This window comes from Cydia amplana, chromosome Z (assembly GCF_948474715.1).
Source record: "Cydia amplana chromosome Z, ilCydAmpl1.1, whole genome shotgun sequence".
Lineage (NCBI taxonomy): Eukaryota > Metazoa > Arthropoda > Insecta > Lepidoptera > Tortricidae > Cydia > Cydia amplana.
This window is the reverse complement of record NC_086096.1, coordinates 18,746,125-18,767,825: the sequence shown is the minus strand read 5'-3', so window position 1 is coordinate 18,767,825 and position 21,701 is coordinate 18,746,125. Positions and strand designations below refer to the sequence as shown.

Sequence of the window (21,701 nt, the reverse complement as noted above, 5' to 3'; positions counted from 1 at the left end):
CATGAGAATAACAGCGCCCTCTTGACAATTATCATATATTACTGGTCAGGCTACAAAAATATACAGTACTCAGTTGTGCTGGCATTCTATTCATCGTAGTGGTTACCGGCCGTTCTTCGTAACCAAAGTGCTATTATGGCCTAAGGTTTACGTTAAGTTAAATGGTGGCCCCGAGAGAAGATTGTGTTCTGGAGCTCGCGACCACCTAGATCGACGGGTTTTCGTGGTCTGTGAGCTGATCACAAAGCTATTAGAGGCTGACGAGCCGATATAAGCCGCTTGTGCTGGCAATATAGTGGCAATAAATGAAAATGTTTATTTGTCAAAACTCGTCCAAGTTCTTGGAAAGTATAAAAGTTTCTACAAACGTTTGCGATAATATGTCCGCCCACCAGAGTGAGATAAAGCGAGATATGTCACAGCCGACATATTGGAAGCATTATGTCCAGAAATACAAATTAAAAATACCCGTTTACAAAGAACTCAACTGACATATATATATATAGTACCTAGTAATAAATAATGCTAATAGACACGTACGACCGAGAAATTGGTCTGGTCCGCATATCTCTTTCTAGCTCTTATTCACAGCTGCATGGTTTCGGCTAGGCGCGCACGAGCAACTTTTGTCTCAGCAGCTATTTTATCTCTCATATCAAGTCTATGGCCTCTATGAGTACTTAGTATGAAAGTGCGACAGGGACAAAAAATTTGCGTAAACAAAAGTTGCTCGTGCGCGTCTAGCCTCTAGCCTAACATGTTTAATTGACTGACATACAAAATGTATTCAAAAATATACAGTACTCAGTTGTGCTGTATGCTGTATGTTGATTGATGTGCTGGCAATAGTGGCAATAAATGAAAACGGTTATTTGTCAAAACTGGTCCAAGTTCTTGGAAAGTATAAAAGCTTCTAGAGTCTGTTCGGAAAGAGAAGAGTCGTAGAATGTATTGGGCCTAATACATTCCACGACTCTTCTCTTTCCGCACAGACTCTACAAACGTTTGTAATATGTCGGCCCATCAGAGTGAGATAAAGCGAGATATGTCACAGCCGACATATTGGAAGCATTCTGTCCAGAAATACAAATTAAAAATACCCGTTTACAAAGAACTCAACTGACATATAGTAGTAATAAATAATGCTAATAGACACGTACGACCGAGAAATTGGTCTGGTCCGCATATCTCTTTCTCGCTCTTATTCACAGCTGCATGGTTTCGGCTAGGCACGCACGAGCAACTTTTGTCTCAGCAGCTATTTTATCTCTCATATCAAGTCTATGGCCTCTATGAATAGATACTTAGTATGAAAGTGCGACAGGGACAAAAACAGTTGCGTAAACAAAAGTTGCTCGTGCGTGTGTAGCCTCTAGCTTAACTTGGCTTTTTCTCTTCCGAGCGGTTGGCTTTGAAATGTCTGATTTGGACCAATCAGGACAGACCACGAAAAGTGCCGTAAGAAAGATGGATTGTGGCTCTGTCAACTAATTAGTTTGTATTGAAATTAAATGTAATACGCTTTAAACAGCCACTTTAAAAATTAAAAATAATGATGGACTATTTAGTGAATATTAATTGGAACAAAATAACACCATGTCTCGTTTTATTAGTGCTAGAAATAGTGTTAGAATGTAAGTTTAGCATTGACCGGACTGCTATTGGCCTGATTTTTTCGGTACTTTTGCTTTAGGGCTTATAAATATTTTTTGTGTGACACAGTTTCAGATTGTGCGACGCCCGCAGAAGTGAACAAGCACCTGGAGCTGGGTCGGGACTTCCTGGCGCGAGGGCAGCTCTCGGACGCGCTGACGCACTATCATGCGGCAGTCGGTGCGTGATCATTCCTACATATATCTGCTGTTTTACACTCGGGCCTTATCTGGTGATACTCATCTTATTTTCAGTCAACAATCATCTTTGATCAGTTAACTTTGTAAATTGGTGAGGTGGAGGTCACTTAACATAATTATGGAATACATTGCTGTTTTATGTGGCATGATAAATTAACTGATAAACTTATTTATCTTTTTAGAGGGTGACCCAAACAACTACCTCACATATTTCAAGCGTGGTACAGTTTACTATGCTCTGGGTAAAGCAAAGTTTGCACTGCAAGACTTCACTAAGGTAAGATTGAGGATTCTCTGAGCACACTAGATTTTATGTTATATTATTTTCTGTTATAGTAAGTTGGGAGTTTTTTATAGAGTAATATTCCCTGAAGTTTGCTACGCTTTATAATATACATATATCAATCACTTAAGATTCACACATTTTGTGGTGGATTTTAAGGCACTTAGACTCTGTGTTTTGTTTCAATTGTCATAATGTTTATAGGTGTTGGAGTTAAAAGCTGACTTTACTTCAGCGCAAGTGCAGCGTGCTAATGTCTACCTCAAACTAGCTCAATACAGAGAGGCTAAAGAAGACTTCTTGCAAGTTGTAAGTATTTCAGATACAACTTGTCCTAAATCCATAAAGCTAAGTCCTAACCTAAACCTAAGTCCATAAAAACAGTATATTATGGACTTAGGTCTGCCACTTTTCTCAGGTAATCGGTAAAGTAGTTTCAATAAAAGAATAGTTAATTTTTGGTACTTAATCTAGCTAAAGTTACATGTACCCAAGCGTTCAACCGGTCTGTAACCATAATAACTTACTAACTTAGTCTTAGTTTAGTGGGAAAGGTTGTGGAGGTAAATTTGAACATTCCATGCAGTGGAGTAACTTAACCAAAGAAAGGCCATGGCAAGTTCATCATATGGGGCCAATGGGGCCCTGTTCTCAGTCTCTTTATTGAACATTAGGAAAGGTTGGAGGCTAAGTGTGTACCCTGTGAGATGGTACCCTATAGTGTGTATACATTTATTTAGGCTGCATCTTAACAAACTGCACACTTCAAGATGCATCTCATTACTCAATGCACAATTGTAATAAAACAACAATTACAAAACTCTTATTCCATTTTACTATTGCCATTGAATCACATGAATAAGTGTCCTTTATGAAGTCCTTCTTATTTGTAAAATGTTACTAGAGAGCAGCTCTACTAATTATTAATTTATGTTTTATCTCTTTCTTACAAATACATAAGTCAAAATGACAGATTAAGACAAACAATTAATAGCTAAATATCTGGGTGACCGAGCTTCGCTCGGAAAACATATAAAAACTCGAAAATGCGCGTTTTCCCAGAGATAAGACCTAGCTAGATCGATTTTTCGCCCCCGAAAACCCCCGTATAGCAAATTTCATCGAAATCGTTAGAGCCGTTTCCGAGATCGCCGAAATATATATATATATAAATAAATAAATAAATAAATAAATAAACAAGAATTGCTCGTTTAAAGGTATTAGATTGAAGCTTGTAGTGTAGGGATAACCATCCCCAGCCACCCCCACCAACGACCAGTGAAACCTGCGTCGAAACATGTTGTAAGTCAACTATGAATGTGTGAGTTTGATGGCACTAGTTTTCATGCTAAAAAGAAGTCATTTCATATTCGATAATTAGTTTATTATAATTCGTGAATACCGTCCATTTGAATTTTATTTGTAATATTTTACAGTTAGTATTTTCCTTGCGTTAGTGTTGTGAATAGTTTCTGGTTTCTCTTGCTAGTAAAGTTTGTTTAAATCTCATGCCTTGAAACCCACGTAATGCTCCAGACACCACTTCGAATCACTTGTCACTCTCGTGTTTCAATTTTACAATCTTTCGCTTGCTCGATGTTAGATATGTATACTATGCATGTGTGAGTGCGCGCCGCTGTGTTTGTATTAACCTGTTCGGTAATGCATTAGAATAAATCAGTGTTAAACTAGCTCGCTTGTTTGATGGTCGTGCACCCTCCCGTAGCACCCCCTGCGCAGATCTAACACGTGGCGACGTTCGGACTCGCGTTTAAAAAATAATTATGGCCACGGGAGCAACGTTTGGCGTTCTTTCGACCTTTGACCACACTTCGCAGGACTGGATCAGCTACAAATCTCGGCTAAGTCAATGGTTTATTGCCAACGACATAGATGAGCAAACCGATAAGTCCGCGGTCAAGCGAAGAGCAATCTTATTAAGTGCATTAAGCGAATCGTCGTTTAAGTTAGCTAGTGACCTGGCATTGCCAAGTAAGGTGGAAGAATTGGAGTATGCAAAAATAATCAAAATCCTCGACGACCATTTCACTCCAAAACGACTCGGGTTCGCGGAGAAATCTACCTTCTATTCGGCAACGCAACGGCCAGGTGAAAGTCACACTGAGTGGGCAGCCAGGATTAGAGGATTGGCGGCACATTGTGGGTTTAAGAATTTGGAAGAAGCCTTGCTGGATAAATTTATCATGGGCATGGCGGCGGGACGCGAGAAGGATAAGCTGTTCGCCCAGAATCAACTGGATCTGACCCTGGCCAAGGCTATCGACTTGGCAGAGAGTGTACGGTGCGCGCGCCGCGCCACCGCCGCGCAGGCTCCGGGGGCGAGCGCAACGGGCGCCGGCGCTGACGTGGCGGCAGCGGGCCCGGACTCCGTGTTCAACATCTCCAAAAAAGAGAAATGCAATGTGTGCGGGTTTACCAATCATAAGACTAATCAATGCGGCTACAAAAACTATAAGTGCAAAAAATGTAATAGGAAAGGACATTTACGTAAGATGTGCACGTTCAAGGACGCAGTGAAATTCGTGGAGGAAGGATTTGAGGACGAAGGAGACGACGACCTCACTGAAAATGTGGAACAACGTCAGTCCTTACAGGCTAAATATTATAGAGGAGTTCAGAGACCGAATTTTAAAATTAATGATAACGTGTGGCTAACTAAATACACAAATAATAATAAGAAAATCACTTGGATCGAAGGTATCGTAAAAAAACAGATTGGAAAAGTTATGTACCAAATTTATGTACCAGAACTGGACTGCGAGGTAACCAGACACATCGATCAATTGAGGGCGCATCCATCCCCCATACAAAGCGACATCTCGCAGTGGGATCCCGACGTCGTGCCGGACATACCGTCGTCATCGTCGTCGGAAGCCAACGCGCAGGCCGCTACTGTCGCGCCCGCGACTACGAGCCTTAGCTGCGCTGCGACGCCTGCTGCTGGCGAGCAGCCACCTTCACAGCCAGAAGAGGGAGAGGAACTGGATGTAACTGCCAGACCAGTAGACCCAGACCCGGCTCAGGCCGGAGGTCCATCAACGCCAACTGCCGACTACGTCGCTAGGCGAAGATATGCGATAAGCCCTCAGTTCGCCACCCCCCCGCAAGTGCAGGACACTAATAATTACGATACCGAGTGATTTACTAGTTTTAGGTTAAGGTCATTGTAATAGTACCTAGGTATATTCCTAGCTATAAGGTGGAGGGATGTTAGATATGTATACTATGCATGTGTGAGTGCGCGCCGCTGTGTTTGTATTAACCTGTTCGGTAATGCATTAGAATAAATCAGTGTTAAACTAGCTCGCTTGTTTGATGGTCGTGCACCCTCCCGTAGCACCCCCTGCGCAGATCTAACACTCGAGTATTAATATTAGCAAGAAAACAACAACTTTACCCGATTGTAAAACAAATCACTATTTAATATTTAATGATAACAATGAAATAATGTTAGGTACGTATAGGTGTATAAATTGTAAGTAGGTAGGTACCTACTAATTGTTGCAATGAGCCACGTATTATACGACTAATGTGATAAAGCATGTATAATATTCACTGACGTAATTTATTTTTTTGTATTCTGTCGTAACACCCGATGCCATTGCTTCACTGGTTGTACAATGTACATTATATTACTAAGTTCTAGAAACACGCCTAGGTTTTTTTCTGTAGGTGTGTAATTTTAATTATTGATGGCTATATATCCGATAACATTAGGTCTGATGTTGTAATATTATTTACAGTACATATGGGGCTACTTTTCCGCACTAGTGCGTAAAATAGCACTTTTCGTGCATATGTCGAAACTTTAAAGTGCCATAGGTACTGTAAAACGTTGTTCGATACACGTGCGAATAGGTAATTCGCAACTCATGTCGATTTAAAACACTCCCTTCGGTCGTGTTTTAATTTATCGCCACTCGTTTCGAATTTCCTCTTTTTCGCACTTGTATCGAAAATAACTATTACAGTACATGTGGCCCTATTTTCACGCACTAGTGCGTAAAATAGCACTTTTCGTGCGATGTCAAAAGTTTAAAGGGCCATATATACTGTAAAACGTTGTTCGATACACGTGCGAATAGAATTTCCTCTTGTTCGCACTTGTATCGAAAATAACTATTTTATATAGGCTTTTTTTGTGCAATTACAATAATATCTGTTTACCTAACAGTATATAAATATATTTTTTGTAAGTAAATGTAACATTTATAAGAACTTTTCATGGACTTTCGTACCGGTCGTATCCGAAAATATTCACTCAATCCAATAATGGTATTTCAAACGCCATAATAGTTTTTAGAGGCCTATATAACGTCACTACACCACAAACTTTAGGATTAGAGCAAAAAAAAAACATCCATACAGCACGATTTAAACATGTATGCCAATTGCCAAACCTTTTAGGCCAATCAAGTTAGAGCAAATAAAATCGTTTTAATACCTACGGTCCCACGCAATCCCAAGAGGTGAGGTGTGCATACATTTTGGGAGGCTTGGCAGATACACTTTTCCTTGGATTGCCAAACCACTCGATGTAGAAGGAACTAACCATCAATTAAAATGGCACTACCAGCAGGGTTTTGTGGATCAGATACCTACTGGCGAGAAGGAGTTTTCAGATTTTTAACATGACCATATGTATAACTGTATAGCTTCTGCTTCATTTTTGAGCCGGTTTAAGCAGAGCTCGATCATACGTGTCTGTACCACTTTATGGCGAAATCTACCAATATGCAACAATGTTATAAGGTACAGTCTGGCAAAACAATTTTGTCAGTTACAGTAAATTAAAAAAACTATACTCACAAGAACATTGAAGTGTAGGTGCTATTAAAATTAACTTTAAAAGATCATTTTGAACAGGAACAGCTTTACTGTTACTGTCTCCATAGCTCCATACATGGTGGTCTGATGACATAATGACTAATAGCGTGTGTTTGTCGACAGACATACGCAGACCCATATAACAGCGAAGCGGTGGCGCAGTACCACAAGATCGACGAGTACATGGAGGACTTCAGGCTGGTGGAGGCGTACTACCGCGGCGGCGACCACCGCGCCGCGGCCGATCTCGCCACGCGCCTGCTCGAGGTGTCGCCGTGGTCCGCGCAGCTGCGACAACTGCGCGCCGAGAGCTACATAGCCCTGGTTAGTGCGCGTGGTTACGGGTACCTATACCTACTTACGCTAATTGTACTTATAAACTTAAATAGATGTCATATATTAAAGAAAAACTGACAAAGGCCGGATCCACTCCACTCCACTCCACTGGAGGTCTTCGTCACTTTTTCTTTAATATATGACATCTATTTCAGTTTATAATTTATTGTATAGTAGTGTGACTACTTAAAAAACACAACAATAAAATAATTTGATTTGTTCCCATAGTTGTGTAATTTTACTTAGTTTAGGTTCGTCAACTACAATTCTACTACCTATATATATTACGTGGAACTGATTTTGGTTATGAAGATCCTTAGAGCAGGCTTTATCCAACAGGGGATACCAAATGGTTTACTGTCTTAACTGTCACTTTGATACGAATAATACGTGAGTCAGGGCTTTTCTCTATCCGTATCATAACTTGTGCTCCTCCATATTATTATTTCACTACTTTGGTCCAATAATCTCATATAGTACTGCGGTATTAAAGTTTCACACCTACGCCATTGTTGAATGAGTACAGTTACGGCATTCACACTCACACACACATACTTACCATAAATGATTAAAAGTGATAACTGATAATTTAATGAGGCTTATTGTAAATATGCCACTAACTATTGAATGTTATCTTCCAGAATGATCTATTCTCCGCTGTTTCTGACATTCGGTCTGTTAATCGGCTCCAACAAGACTCCACGGATGGCTACTACCGGCTTGCGACTTTGTTGTATCAACTGGGTCATGTCAGTGATGCCCTAAAGGTAAATAATAATTATGATATCACTAACAGTGTACGAAAAGCTGAAAGGTTAAGCTCTCTTTGATTAGACCTGTGTCATAATTTTGAGTCCCCACTCTTTATTTTTAACCGACTTCCAAATCTAAAAGGAGGAGGTTATCAATTCGGTTGTATGTTTTTTTTTTAATGATTGTTACTCCATATCTCCGGCATTACTGGACCGATTTTGAAAATTATTTTTTTGATTGTACGTATATGCATCAGATTGGTCCCGTTTGTCAAAACTCAGTTCTGATGATGGAATCCATGAGGAATCGAGGGAACTCCTCAAATCTTAAAGGCATACATATAGTGATTTTTGTGTTTTTATCAACAAATCAAGCATTTTCATTAAAAACTGTCGCATTTGATGCAGTGGAACTGCTGATGATGATCAGAACAGAACTCTTCAACGACGCATAGTACAGTTTGGCGATTTGACCTCTTCGTTATGTTTGTTAAATAAGTTAAGTTTTTAAGCCACATTTTTGTCAAGCTCGAATTCTGATGATGGAATCTATGAGGAATCGAGGGAACTCCTCAAATCTTAAAGGCATGCGTATATAGATTTTTGTATTTTCATCAAAAAATCAAGCATTTTCATTAAAAACTGTCGCATTTGATACAGTGGAACTGCTGATGATGATCAGAACAGAACTCTTCAACGACGCATAGTACACGTTTAGCGATTTTGATTTCGACTTGGACTGGGAGACCCGGACCCGGATCCGGACTAGGGCCCGGACTCGGACCCGGCCCGGTTCGGACCCGGACCTAGACTCAAACCCGGAGCCGGACCTGGACCAAGACCTGGACCTGGATCCGGGCTTTTATCTGGACCTGAACCTAATATTGATACCCGAGCAAGCGAAAGATTCCAAATGTGAACCACAAGCGTAGCGAGTGGTTCGAAAAATGGAATCTTGAGCGTTACGAGGGTTTCAAAGCACGAGGGTTAAATAACAAATTTTCCCCCAAAATTTAAAACAAATAACTATTCTTTCACCGGGGTGTCCCTCATGGAAGTCGGTTTTTTTTCTTAAAAATTATTATTATTACTTATACGAATGTTAAATTTTCATATCTCAAATAGACTTCTTTACATTGTGTTTGTATTCAAATTATGTAGTTTGATATCTACAAATTATTTTACAAAAAGTGGTGCTTTAAAATACACATTCATTTAAAATATTTTATCGTATCATAGGTAAATCTCTAAAACTGGCGCCTGTGAACATAAAAATTGTTGCCATATGCATATACTTATATGTCGTTTTTGTTAATTTTACGCATTCATTCTGTTTGGCTAATAATACTGGACCACTTTAAAATCATACTAAATAAACGCAGAAAATGATAATTGCCTCAACTTGGCAAGTCAACCTGCAGATATACGTGAAGATATAAGTATCACATTATGTTGTATGTATCGTAACAGGAAGTCCGCGAGTGCCTTAAGCTAGATCCGGAACACAAGAAGTGCTTCCCGCTGTACAAGAAGATCAAGAAGGTGGACAAGTTGCTGCTGGAGTGCGAGGAGCTGAGCGAAGCCCGCGACTACGTCAAGTGCATGAGCAGCGCCGAGAAGGTGCTCAAGGTCGAGGACGAGGTCTCGCTGGTCGTGTTCGAGGCCAAGCGGTGGCTCTGCAGCTGCGCGACCAAGGTTAGCTGTCTGTCTGCATTTTTAGGGTTCCGTAGCCAAATGGCAAAAAACGGAACCCTTATAGATTCGTCATGTCTGTCTGTCTGTCTGTCTGTCCGTCTGTCCGTCTGTCCGTCTGTCTGTCCGTCCGTATGTCACAGCCACTTTTCTCCGAAACTATAAGAACTATACTGTTGAAACTTGGTAAGTAGATGTATTCTGTGAACCGCATTAAGATTTTCACACAAAAATAGAAAAAAAACAATAAATTTTTGGGGTTCCCCATACTTCGAACTGAAACTCAAAATTTTTTTTTTCATCAAACCCATACGTGTGGGGTATCTATGGATAGGTCTTCAAAAATGATATTGAGGTTTCTAATATCATTTTTTTCTAAACTGAATAGTTTGCGCGAGAGACACTTCCAAAGTGGTAAAATGTGTGTCCCCCCCCCTGTAACTTCTAAAATAAGAGAATGATAAAACTAAAAAAAATATATGATGTACATTACCATGTAAACTTCCACCGAAAATTGGTTTGAACGAGATCTAGTAAGTAGTTTTTTTTTTATACGTCTTAAATCGCCTAAATACGGAACCCTTCATGGGCGAGTCCGACTCGCACTTGGCCGCTTTTTTTTATAAAATGGGACATGGGACGCTTATGATTACATGATGTGTGGGTTTATTTACAGCGTTTAGGTACCTACGGAACGTTTTAAATGATTGGTAATAATAAATCACTATCGACGTTCCTTTTTTTAATTTTATTAATTATTTTGTAAGAAACAACTTGCTTGCATTGCTTATATGCTTTGTATAGACATCCTCATCAAAAGTTTAATTGTATGATATAAAAATAAAATGTATTCTTTAACTTGAAATGTATACGAGTTTAATGATTCCTCAGTAATTAGAAGTGATAAAATACATAGGAATAATAAGTTAAATAGTTAGCCATAATCTGAGGGCCTATCGCAAACATCTTCGGTCGGTTGACAATTTGCCTCTATCTTGTATCTTCGTGAGTTATAAAATAATATCTATAGTAAATTTCATCGAAATCGTTAGAGCCGTTTCCGAGATCCCCGAAATATTATATATATATATATATATATATATATAAATAAATAAACAAGAATTGCTCGATTAAAGGTATTAGATTCAGGGTAGGCCCTCCGGTTGTGTTAGGTCGGCGGTCGGCGCTGCCACGCCTGGTGAGAGCTACTCGTGTAACCTGTGACACGTTCCAGGAGGAGCAGTACACGGAGGCGCTGGGGCACTGCGCCGCGGCGCTGGCCATCAAGCCGGACGCGCGCGTGCTGTGCGACCGCGCCGACGCCATGCTCGGCCTCGACATGTTCGACGACGGTGAGCTCACACCACAGACAAGACATCCTCTAGACTGAGCATAGTAACGCTACCCCCTCTGCCACTTATACGGTAGTTTTACTCCATCTTCGAGTCAATCCCGTGCCGTGATTGGTCCGTGTCTTTGAACGGACCAATCACGGCACGGGATTCGCTCACCTCGTCTCCCCGCACCCCCGTATTTTTGGCAGCATGGGTTTCATGAAATAATTGCTCTAAACTCAGTCTAGAGGATTCCTAGTCTATGGCTCACACCTTACACTACACGCCACAGCCTTATGAATATGTTATTTTATGAGTAATATCTGGGCGATCGAGCTTTGCTCGGAAAACATAAAAACTCAAAAACGCGTGTTTTCCCAGAGATAAGGCCTAGCTAGATCGATTTTCATGCGAATTTCATCGAAATCGTTAGAGCCGTTTCCGAGATCACCTAAATATATACATATATAAATAAATATATGATTATATATACAAGAATTGCTCGTTTAAATGTACATATAAGATTATAACAACCGACTTTGATTATATTCTTTCCATAAATACATGGCTAGAATTAACTCCACCATAACGCAAAAAAATATTTAAGCTTTAGAAATATCTAGAAAAAAAACGACTCATTTATTCTTTCACCTAATCGTATATACATCGATCGATGGAAAATAGTAACTCGGTATTTTCGTATACGAATGCAAGCCTCTTTGTTTTACCCGAACAAGAAATTATAAAAACGTCAGTGTTAATTCTCTGACACGATTTTTCTCCATTTACCGTGAGCTTCCTATCACCGAGCTTCCACTGTAGCTTGTTCCATTTGATTTAAACAAATATTAATTTATTTGCAGCTATACATATGTACAAAGATGCACTAGAATTAGATGAAGGGTTCCAGAGAGCAAAGGACGGCCTCAGCCGCGCGCAAAAACTGCAGAAACAGTCGGAACAAAGAGATTATTATAAGATTTTAGGCGTTAAGAGGTAAGTTCTGAACCACTGCTTGTTTAATTTTATTTTCGGCTTGTTTAGTTTTAATTTTTAGGGTTGCGTTCCCAAAGGGGAAAAACGGGATCCTATTACTAAGACTCCACTATCTGTCTGTCTGTCACCGTGATGTATTTCTGTTGCCGCTATAACAACTAATACTAAATACGGAATTAAATAAATATTTAAGTGGGGCACTCATACAACAAACGTGATTTTTGAAGTGAAAACTTCTTTAGCGGCGCTGTGCACTTTTTGTGATGGGGAAAAAATGTTAAACTCGTAACAGGAGTCACGTGACCGTAAGACGGACACGTGACCTGATCGAAAAACTGTTATACTTGGTCAACCAGATCTTGTAAAAAAAAGGCGGCAATTTTGAAAAATGTAGGCGCGAAGGGATATCGGTCCATAGAAAATTTGAATTTCTCGCCTTTTTTTACTGACAAGATTTGGTTGACCGGCTATACTTTAATGGCATTGAGTTTTTCTTTATTGATTTAAATGCCATCTAGTGAGTTTCGCTCCAACTGGTATTAATATAACTCGAGTACTAACAGTGATATGCTTAGGGGTTTTAGTAATGCGACGAAATAACGCTAGATGGCGTTACCCTCAATTATACATAGTGCTGCAGACATTTTGCAATAGTGATTGAGTTTTCACTTCTGCCGGCACTCCCTGAGTGCAACCCGTTGTTTTTTTGACGTTTTTTTTTGTAATGGTACGGAACCCATCGTGCACGAGTCCGATTCGCACTAGGCCGGTTTTTTTACTAGTACATATCTGAAATCTAATCTCGTGGTCTGTTGACTCTGTTGTGTGTTGAGGAAGTATTTATTAAGGTAGTTGTGTTGTGTACTACAGGACAGCAAATAAGCAGGAAATCACTAAGGCGTATCGGAAGGCGGCGCAGAAGTGGCACCCCGACAACTACCAGGGCGACGAGAAGAAGGTTGCCGAAAAGAAATTCATCGACATCGCCGCAGCCAAGGAGGTACTATGTCTGATATTATAGTCTATCCTAGCTAGTGGATTAAGGATTTTTTTTATCGCACTTGCTCATAGCATAGCCCTTTTTAAACAGGAAAATTGAGATGTGCTAATTGAATAATTAATTCAAGTGACATGTGTTAAAATTATCTGTGCGGGATGCACGCTTATATTAGCCTGGGTGGGTAAGGGGCAAGCGGCGTCTGAAACGTGCAGGCATATTGAGCTATCTTTTATCAGGAGAAGGCAATTAAAAATTAAAACCACCGGCCTGTCTAAATAATAGTTTTTGGGGTAATAAAAAAGGCGTGAAAAATGTTTTAGGGCTCTATATCAACCTGTATAAGAAGTATCATAATTACTCAACAAGATGGTAGGTACCTAATTTTCATGATGTAGAGACAGTTATGTTCGGTAAGTGGTAACGTGTCGGTGGTGGCAGGTGCTGACGGACCCCGAGAAGCGTGCACAGTTCGACGCGGGCGTGGACCCGCTGGACCCGGAGTCGCAGCGCGGCGGCGGCGGCGGCCCCTTCAACAACCCCTTCCACCACTTCCAGCAGGGCGGCTCCCCCTTCCAGTTCAAGTTCCACTTCAACTAAACATATCCACAGTACAAGAACAGTAGTGAATCTTCATAGAAATGTGCCGCTGCCGGCTTGAATATGTGCGTGCGCGCCGGGCGCCGTGTACGCACGCGCTGCCACGCACACATTCGCATAATATACGGGGGAATACGGTGGCGGCAGTGTGGGCCGTACCGCGACTGTGATCGCGCGCATTCGAGTACGCTCGGATTTGCCTGCTCTTACCGGCCTTAATTTATACCTTATTTATGAATTGATTGAACATTTCATTATATTATATAAATAGAATACGCAAATAATATATAACTAAAAATAAAAGTGACAACCCTAAGCGCCAACGCAAGAGTAGGTAAATAACTTGCCGAGCGGCCTTAGATTCACTACTGTTCTTAGTGTACTGTGACATATCGCTCGGCGCGCCCTTGCGTGAGACCAAACAGATAAGATACCACCTACACTACACACGCCAATACGACTGACTTTCACGGCTTCACTCATTATTAACAATGGCGTATCTAAATTGAAAATAGTTATTTTTAATTTAAGTCGAAAATGTAAATATATTGATATTTTTTAATCTTCTTTAGTTGGTTTTACGCTAGGTTAACGCGGTTAGATGAATTACCTGCCCCGAGGCTCCCGGTCGCACCCTAGCCACAGAATAAATAATAGTCCTAAGTACAGAAGACTCACTCTCTAACAAAACGCGTCTGTTACGATCAGCACAGATATGGCCGCTAGGTGGCGACAGCGCCACGCGCGGCTTATGGCTTTCCCCAAAATTGGGGCCGAACGGATGTACTTTTAGCTACCTGTAGCAAAGCGATGAAATCGCGGAGTGAGCCACGCCTGCCCTAGCCTTATATAGTTATTTGTAATCAGTGTCAACAGCATACATGCAATACGCATTTTCCTTCAAATCTTCCTATACTTGTAACAGACTGGATCCGGGGGTGCATACTGGATTACATGCCGTAAATAAATGTTATTTATCGGCAAAACTAGTCTTATTTCTCTAGAATTATGTACAAATCAAAAAACATTAAGTCTATTTATTTCAAGTACATAAACTACTTGTTTAATTACGAGGACAATGTTTCGCCACTGAGATTGCTCGTGATTGCATTCTGCATTTGAATCACCACTTGCCTTAACGGAAATCTATTCATTTGTTTTAAGCACTATGGTGATTAATTGCTCGCCAAAACTCTTATTCCTAATGTTTGTCAGCATTAAAAAAAAAGTTTGTACATTAGTTAATTGCGTGTGTTCTTTGCAGATTTTTGTTAGTTCTCAATATCACCTCGAGAGCTTTCTATCCTAATAGAAGTGTCGTAGACATTTTTTATTTTGCCTGCCATTACGTTACTGTCATACAACAATAAAAAATAGGAAAATAATCTTTGGATGTACAAACTTCTTTAATAATGTTTTTGTATAATCATCAAGAGCTTGCTATTTATCAAAGAGTGTGATAGTAAAGTGTCATTCAATAGAACTTGCTAACTATGTAAACAAAACTTACTAGTAAATTGACATTCAGTGTCAATTTTAGTATGGCGGTTTGTTTACATAGTTAGCAAGTTCTATTGAATGACACTTTAGAAGAGACGTAAAGTCTAAGAAAAATTGTGACGCCCATAGTTTGACAGCTGCTTTATACATATGTATAGTGCTGCACTGCGTCATGTTTTGTGGTCACAGGATTGTCAAACGTCAAGTTTTGGCATTTTCGAATTATTCTAAACAAAAATTAAACTTAACACATCTTATACAATCAATGAATCTTTGCTATTTATATAATTTTGTTGATTGGGAATCGGAGTTAGTACTTTAAAGTTTGAATTTTTTGTAACATATAATGATTCGTTTTATTTATTTATTTTATTTTTAAAGTACAAAATCGCATTTGGAGCTAGCATTACCAATATACAAATCAAGCGTTGTCACAGAATAAATAATAGTACTAAGTACAGAAGACTCACTCTCTAACAAAACGCGTCTGTTACGATCAGCACAGATATGGCCGCTAGGTGGCTACAGCGCCACGCACGGCTTATGGCTTTCCCCAAAATTGGGGCCGGAACGGACGTACTTTTAGCTACCTGTAGCAAAGCGACGAAATCGCGAAGTGAGACACGCCTGGCGTTGTTTACAAATATACGGTAACAAATATGATGACTACAGCAATAATAAATTGTCTAAGAACTAAATGTTAAGTACATACGAATATAATTACAACGCCTCCGTACTGTCATAGTCGGCTAGCGTCTGATATAGAAGTATATTATAAATAAGATTGTAAGGTACCCTGGCGATTAAAAATTCGTTGCATATTTCGTACACTGTTCCTTCAGGATAATAATTTCACATTTTGCTTACGTGACTACAACCAGGTTTGAGTTCGTTGTAACTGAGTGACGTAAGCGACGGCTTGTGACTGTTGTTCGTAGCTTTCTGTGATATCTTCGTAACATCACGCTTTAGTCGCTCAATTAGAACGAACTCAAACCTGTACCTGTAATGTTACCTTAATAAGCATTTATTAGGTAACGACTTACAACAAGCTCTGATAAACGGATCAGAGATTGTTCAAGAGGTGAAGTTCTTAGATCGGCGCGCGTACAAGAAATATTTTGTTGGGAAGATCACGTTTAACTTAGCAGTGTAGGAAAGGATACCGATCTCAAAATACTACGCTAAGTGAGGTCCTAACAATCTGTAACCGAATGAGGTACGGTTGCACCACGTATTTGGGCGAATTAACTTTTTGACCGACTGTTTTAAGTGTCTCTTGCGTTACTCAAAATATCTCGGGAGTTACCGAGAAATCGGGCTTCAAGTACCTAAGATATACATTGTTTCTGTTAATAAGGTTTAACAGTTGAGGCCTTTAATGTTTTAAGAAATAGGAAAGCCATTTTTTAAAGGTGAAATTTTACTAAGAAGTCTGATATGTCATTCAAAAAGTAGATTCGCCCAATTACGTTCGTTTGCTTGTCGATTGTGTTTGGTGCAACCGGACTAACTAATAATTTATTTTATATATGTTATTTTGTTGTGATTCTTGTAACTTTGTAAATATTATAGAATAATAAGTCATTATGATAAACAATTTGTTTTATTTATTGTCGTATTCGTCGTAATACATTTATGATAATTCAGTCTTATTTTTTATGTTTAATATTAGCATAAATAAATCTCCGCGGGTGAACGCTCTGACTAAATAAATTAGGACTGTGTTGAAGGCTTGTTGGGGGATTCAGTCGTGGTTAACGTGGTTTCCTGGGTAAGTTTGTTTTTCGAGACAGATTCTATCTCGTTACCGAGTCTAGCCTTGTCCTCTCCTTTCTCGCAGACGTATCTATGTTTGAGTCCGCAGTCCTGGCCCCTGTAGACGTACGCGCGCGCCGCGGGGTCGTGGATGAGCGCGAGGCAGCGGCCGTCGCCGACCACGGTCACGTTGCCGCCCGCGCCGCCCGACACGGGCCGCGCAGAGTTGGACCAGATCCAGAGCAGGCCTGGATTGAGCCCGCCGGTCCACCAGTCCAGTGCTGTTATTGTTAGTAATTAAGTCACATATTAATAATGTTTTTATTATATAACTAACTATATACTTACGCCTCCGAATAAACACAGTAGTGACGCTTAAGTTGCGTTGCCAATTTATATAGTGCCGGTTCATATAAAACTTAATTTTGAATATTTATGTTATTTCCACTCAGAGTCACAATAACGACTATCACGAGCTCTTTCGGTCCATTGCAAGAAATAAAGTGTTTCAAAATTTCATATGTAAGTAAGGTCATAGAAGGTTGTAATGAGTAGAAATAATTTGGAGGTACAAGATAGAAATGCCCAATTAATGTTTGTAGCCAAGAAGTGTTGGGCAAGACGTTGATTACTTAGCTTAGAAGTTTTGTCCTGCTGTCAACCATAATTTAATTTTAGGGAATTTCCTTATGTTACCACTTGATAGTATTTTAGTAAAGTTATAGGTACCTCTTATTTTGCTATCGCTGAGCAAGTGCGCGAACAGCTGCCGGCGCTCGGGCTCCGCCTCCAGCTCCAGCAGGTTGGAGCGCAGCTTGCGGCACGCCAAGTTGGCCGTTTTCCAGTCCGCTGCCGCCGCTGACAAGTGGTAGCATGTTTCACCGACTCGCGTGAAATTTGCCACACAGGGATCTGCAGAATAACGACATTTTTTATCTACTTTTTATCCACTACGGCTGCTATCATCCCCCATAGGTACTGTAATAAAGGCAAGGCGGCACTATACCGGCTGAGTCCCGTGGCAAGTTGTTTACAAAAGCGGCAAAAAGTTGTGAAATCAGTCTTTTACAGAACCAAAATAAAACTATCGAAACTTACCTGGGTGATGATTAGAACCGGCTACCAATACATGCATCGACTCCTCTAATTTTCTCAACCTCTTTTCCATTAGATCGGCTCTGTACACCAATTTTTCAATGGCCGATAGCAAGTACAAGTCGGTCTCTGTGACCTGCTTTCGTGGAGGATCGTCTAACCTATCTATGGAATTTGGTCGATGAGGTTGTTGTTGATAAGCTGGAATTGGTTTGTTTTGCTGTGAAGGTGTCTGTAGGAATAGGAAAAAAAATCAATAAGCACGTTTAGGTACAACGTACATCTCTAGTACTAAGTTACCTACTAATATATGATACGTACATACTCGTAGCTGGGTTTGAACTTATCCTTATACGGATTAGGGGGCCTATTGACTATCTTCCCGGGGCCGGGTGGCGGCGGCGGCGTGGCCGCCCACTCCTCGTAGGGCCGCGAGCCCGCAGGGCGCGGCGCGGGCGGCGGCACTAGCGGCGTATCGATGCGGTCCGTTATGTAGTAGCCCGACGATGGAGGAAGCGCCATTATTCTACCTGTTGGATTTAGTTCGCACCGAGGTAAACGTTAAGATGGTTGAACCGTACAATGAACATTGCAAAATCTAGTCCCATCCCATCTGCTAAACATCCCTTTCGTAATACGTATAGTTACAGAATAAATAATAGTACTAGGTACAGAAGACTCACTCTCTAACAAAACCCGTCTGTTACGAAGTTACGATCAGCACAGATATGGCCGCTAGGTGGCGACAGCGCCACGCGCGGCTTATGGCTAGCCACCAAAATTTCAAGCGTCAAAATATCTATCAGAAACGTGTAGCTTCCATCCAAACACGTCATTAAAACATCGAACGCACCTTGCCTGCCTGGGCGTTCCCCGGCGGAGGTGGCCCACTCCTCGAGCAGAGCGCTCCACGGGCCTGGGCCCGCGACATCGCACGTGTCGTCGGGAGCAGTCGAGTTCGACGCGTGCACGCCGTTTACGATAGCTACGGTGACTGCCAAAAACACCAACCTCATTATGTCTGAAAAAAAAACCTATTTAGTAAAACAGGACCTAGAATCTAAAATTTTAGGACTTTGTCGTTGCCAAATCATAAAGTGTCCGGCCCACGACCGGCCATTTCAGGAACCACCTAACTTTATAGGGTTTCGTAGTCAACTAGGAACTATTCGTTTTTTTTTATAAAATTACCAATCCTCATTGACTTATATTATTACCTACTTCGTAAAGACGGGCCTTACGGACGCTACGAATTGGGTCAGTAAATTGGTGCGCAAATGGCGTTTGTAGGTACCTACACATTTCGTTGGTGCGGAATTTTCGCACGGCGTTATTATTTCTAAAGTTCATATATGAACTTTAGAAATCTTTGCCGATCCTACTAAGGATGTTGTGTCGTAGCTAGCGACACAACATACTGAAATGCGTACTCTGGCACGGCAAGGTCACATAGATCTGAAATTATCTGAAGGTCTGCGCAATGATGATGCGTCAAGAAATGTCCAGATGTAGCGAAAGGATGTACCTAATTGAATATTGGACAACATTTTGGCATTAGATACCAGCGACTATGTGTCATTGGAAGTCACGTTGGAAGGATTCGTGTGTAGCAAGTTGCATCATAGGTACCTAGTGTAGTGCGTCACGTCGAGGTCACGGCAGGCGATCACGTCCGTCCGCGTGGCGTAATGTTATGTAACGCAGCGGCGCGGGCGCGCGGTGAAAGTGGCAGGGCATCCGCCTGCGCCGCGCCGGTGTAAACAAGGACTGAGTTTCACGATATCCGCTTCGTGCTAATCGTGTAAGTAGTTAATTGGAATTTCCATGAATACGGATTAACTTTACAAGGAAGGAGAAAAAAAAACCGGCCAAGTGCGAGTCGGATTCGCGCACGGAGGGTTCCGCACCATCAACAAAAAATAGAGCAAAACAAGCAAAAAAACGGTCACCCATCCAAGTATTGACCCCGCCCAACGTTGCTTAACTTCGGTCAAAAATCACGTTTGTTGTATGGGAGCCCCACTTAAATCTTTATTTTATTCTGTTTTTAGTATTTGTTGTTATAGCGGCAACAGAAATACATCATCTGTGAAAAATTCAACTATCTAGCTATCACGGTTCGTGAGATACAGCCTGGTGACAGACGGACGGACGGACGGACAGCGGAGTCTTAGTAATAGGGTCCCGTTTTTACCCTTTGGGTACGGAACCCTAAAAACAATAGTTGGGGAACCTATGATACTTACAAATATCAAGCTATCATGGCCATGAATGAATATAATAAGAACGGAATATTTGCGACTAGGAAGTCAACCAACAACCCCTCACATGGGTGCAAACTTCGCATATGTACAAAATGTAGTAGGTATGTGAATTTCACAATTTCTTTCAAATGTGAATAGCATAGACACTGCAAATGCAATGGTTAAATAATGATTAAAAGCGGTTATTTCTAAAGTATTTTAATGAAGACTAAGTACTTGGCTGTATATATATACTTACTAGAGTCTGTGCGGAAAGAGAAGAGTCGTGAAACGTATGGGATCCAATACATTCTACGACTCTTCTCTTTCCGCACAGACTCTATACGGGAACTACTAAGTATTAGGTTCTCTTGACTGTTCAAACACTTATGGGAAAGATGCATTATTCCACATGTGGGGCAAAGTAATCAAATGCAAATTTTAAGCTGTTTCCTTATGTTGACTGGTAGAATTTACTTTTAATTTTTTTATTTTATTACATATTTATTTTTAATTGATTTTGTTTGATATTTTACAGTTAGTATTTTCCTTGCGTTGGTATGGTGAAAAAATTTGTTTTACTCGGTGACAAAATATATGCCTTGAAACCCTCGCAACGCTCATGACTCCACTTTTCGAACCCTCCCTACGCTCGTGGTTCAATTTTGGAATCTTCCGCTTGCTCGAGAATCAATATTAACAACTTGGCCCCCTTATAAAGATAACTATTGTTATAACACCTTACAATTAGAAAGTACCTACCTTATCACTTGCGCTTACCTATAATTTATTCCAATAAACGGATCTCTCTTCTGTCCAAAGACAAGCGTGCGATCGGCGTCGGATCACAAACCACTTTTACCGTGAATCGGAGAAAAGTTAATACGTAGGTATCGTGCGCTGCGCACCACTCTCTCGTTATATTTGAACACTTATCATATGCGTGGGGCCCCGGTATTGTTCGTAAGAGGGGGTATTCAACATCATAACATCTTGACAATGAAATTATGTATTATGAAAGTTAAATGTCATGTCAGTCGAAACCGCGATGAGTAAGTAAACAACTCCGGGTACTCTTTCCTCACAAATGCTCTAGATTTATTATGACGTCAGTGCAGTTTGACTACAAAGGTGACCGTGTCTTGAGTTTATTTATTTTTAACCTGGCTTCAAAACAGAACTTTCGTACCTAAATCGTCTAATCATTGTTTTTGCTGCTGCTGCTAAACAGCCTCCTTTAGACTTCAAAAAACCCCTTGGCTCCGCCATTACAAAATGCGACCTGTACCCAGGGAGAAGAAGAACACCCGGGCGTACGAAAGCATTATTGCACAAGCTGAAATGGAGACCTTCGCTTCACTCGGTCAAACAAAAATCTTCAATTATAAAATTTGTTCGTGTCGATGTTTTTAGA

At 40.6% G+C, this 21,701-nt stretch overlaps 2 protein-coding genes and 1 long non-coding RNA gene across 4 annotated transcripts in view; 2 read left to right on the top strand and 1 right to left on the bottom strand.

Annotated features, from left to right (window-relative positions):
* LOC134660854 (uncharacterized) overlaps positions 1 to 21,701 on the top strand; it is an 848,341-nt gene that overhangs the window by 233,564 nt on the left and 593,076 nt on the right. The gene's annotated exons all lie outside the window — the stretch shown is intronic.
* On the top strand, positions 1,432 to 14,135 carry LOC134660822 (dnaJ homolog subfamily C member 3). Of its 2 annotated transcripts, XM_063516645.1 has the most exons (12): positions 1,432 to 1,634; positions 1,723 to 1,833; positions 2,036 to 2,130; positions 2,341 to 2,445; positions 7,108 to 7,308; positions 7,962 to 8,087; positions 9,543 to 9,767; positions 10,999 to 11,116; positions 11,962 to 12,094; positions 12,965 to 13,094; positions 13,533 to 13,687; positions 14,075 to 14,135. In XM_063516645.1, the coding sequence occupies exons 1-12, from the start codon at positions 1,553 to 1,555 to the stop codon at positions 14,118 to 14,120; spliced, it is 1,527 nt and encodes a 508-aa protein (XP_063372715.1). In that variant the 5' UTR covers positions 1,432 to 1,552; the 3' UTR covers positions 14,121 to 14,135. The 2 variants fall into 2 exon arrangements, with proteins under 2 accessions (XP_063372715.1, XP_063372716.1); XM_063516646.1 differs by lacking the exon at positions 14,075 to 14,135 and having other exon boundaries at positions 13,533 to 13,693.
* On the bottom strand, positions 16,845 to 19,067 carry LOC134660766 (uncharacterized). The gene is made up of 5 exons (XM_063516554.1): positions 18,898 to 19,067; positions 18,366 to 18,574; positions 18,048 to 18,276; positions 17,679 to 17,861; positions 16,845 to 17,230 (listed from the first exon to the last, which is right to left on the bottom strand). The coding sequence occupies exons 1-5, from the start codon at positions 19,058 to 19,060 to the stop codon at positions 16,908 to 16,910; spliced, it is 1,107 nt and encodes a 368-aa protein (XP_063372624.1). The 5' UTR covers positions 19,061 to 19,067; the 3' UTR covers positions 16,845 to 16,907.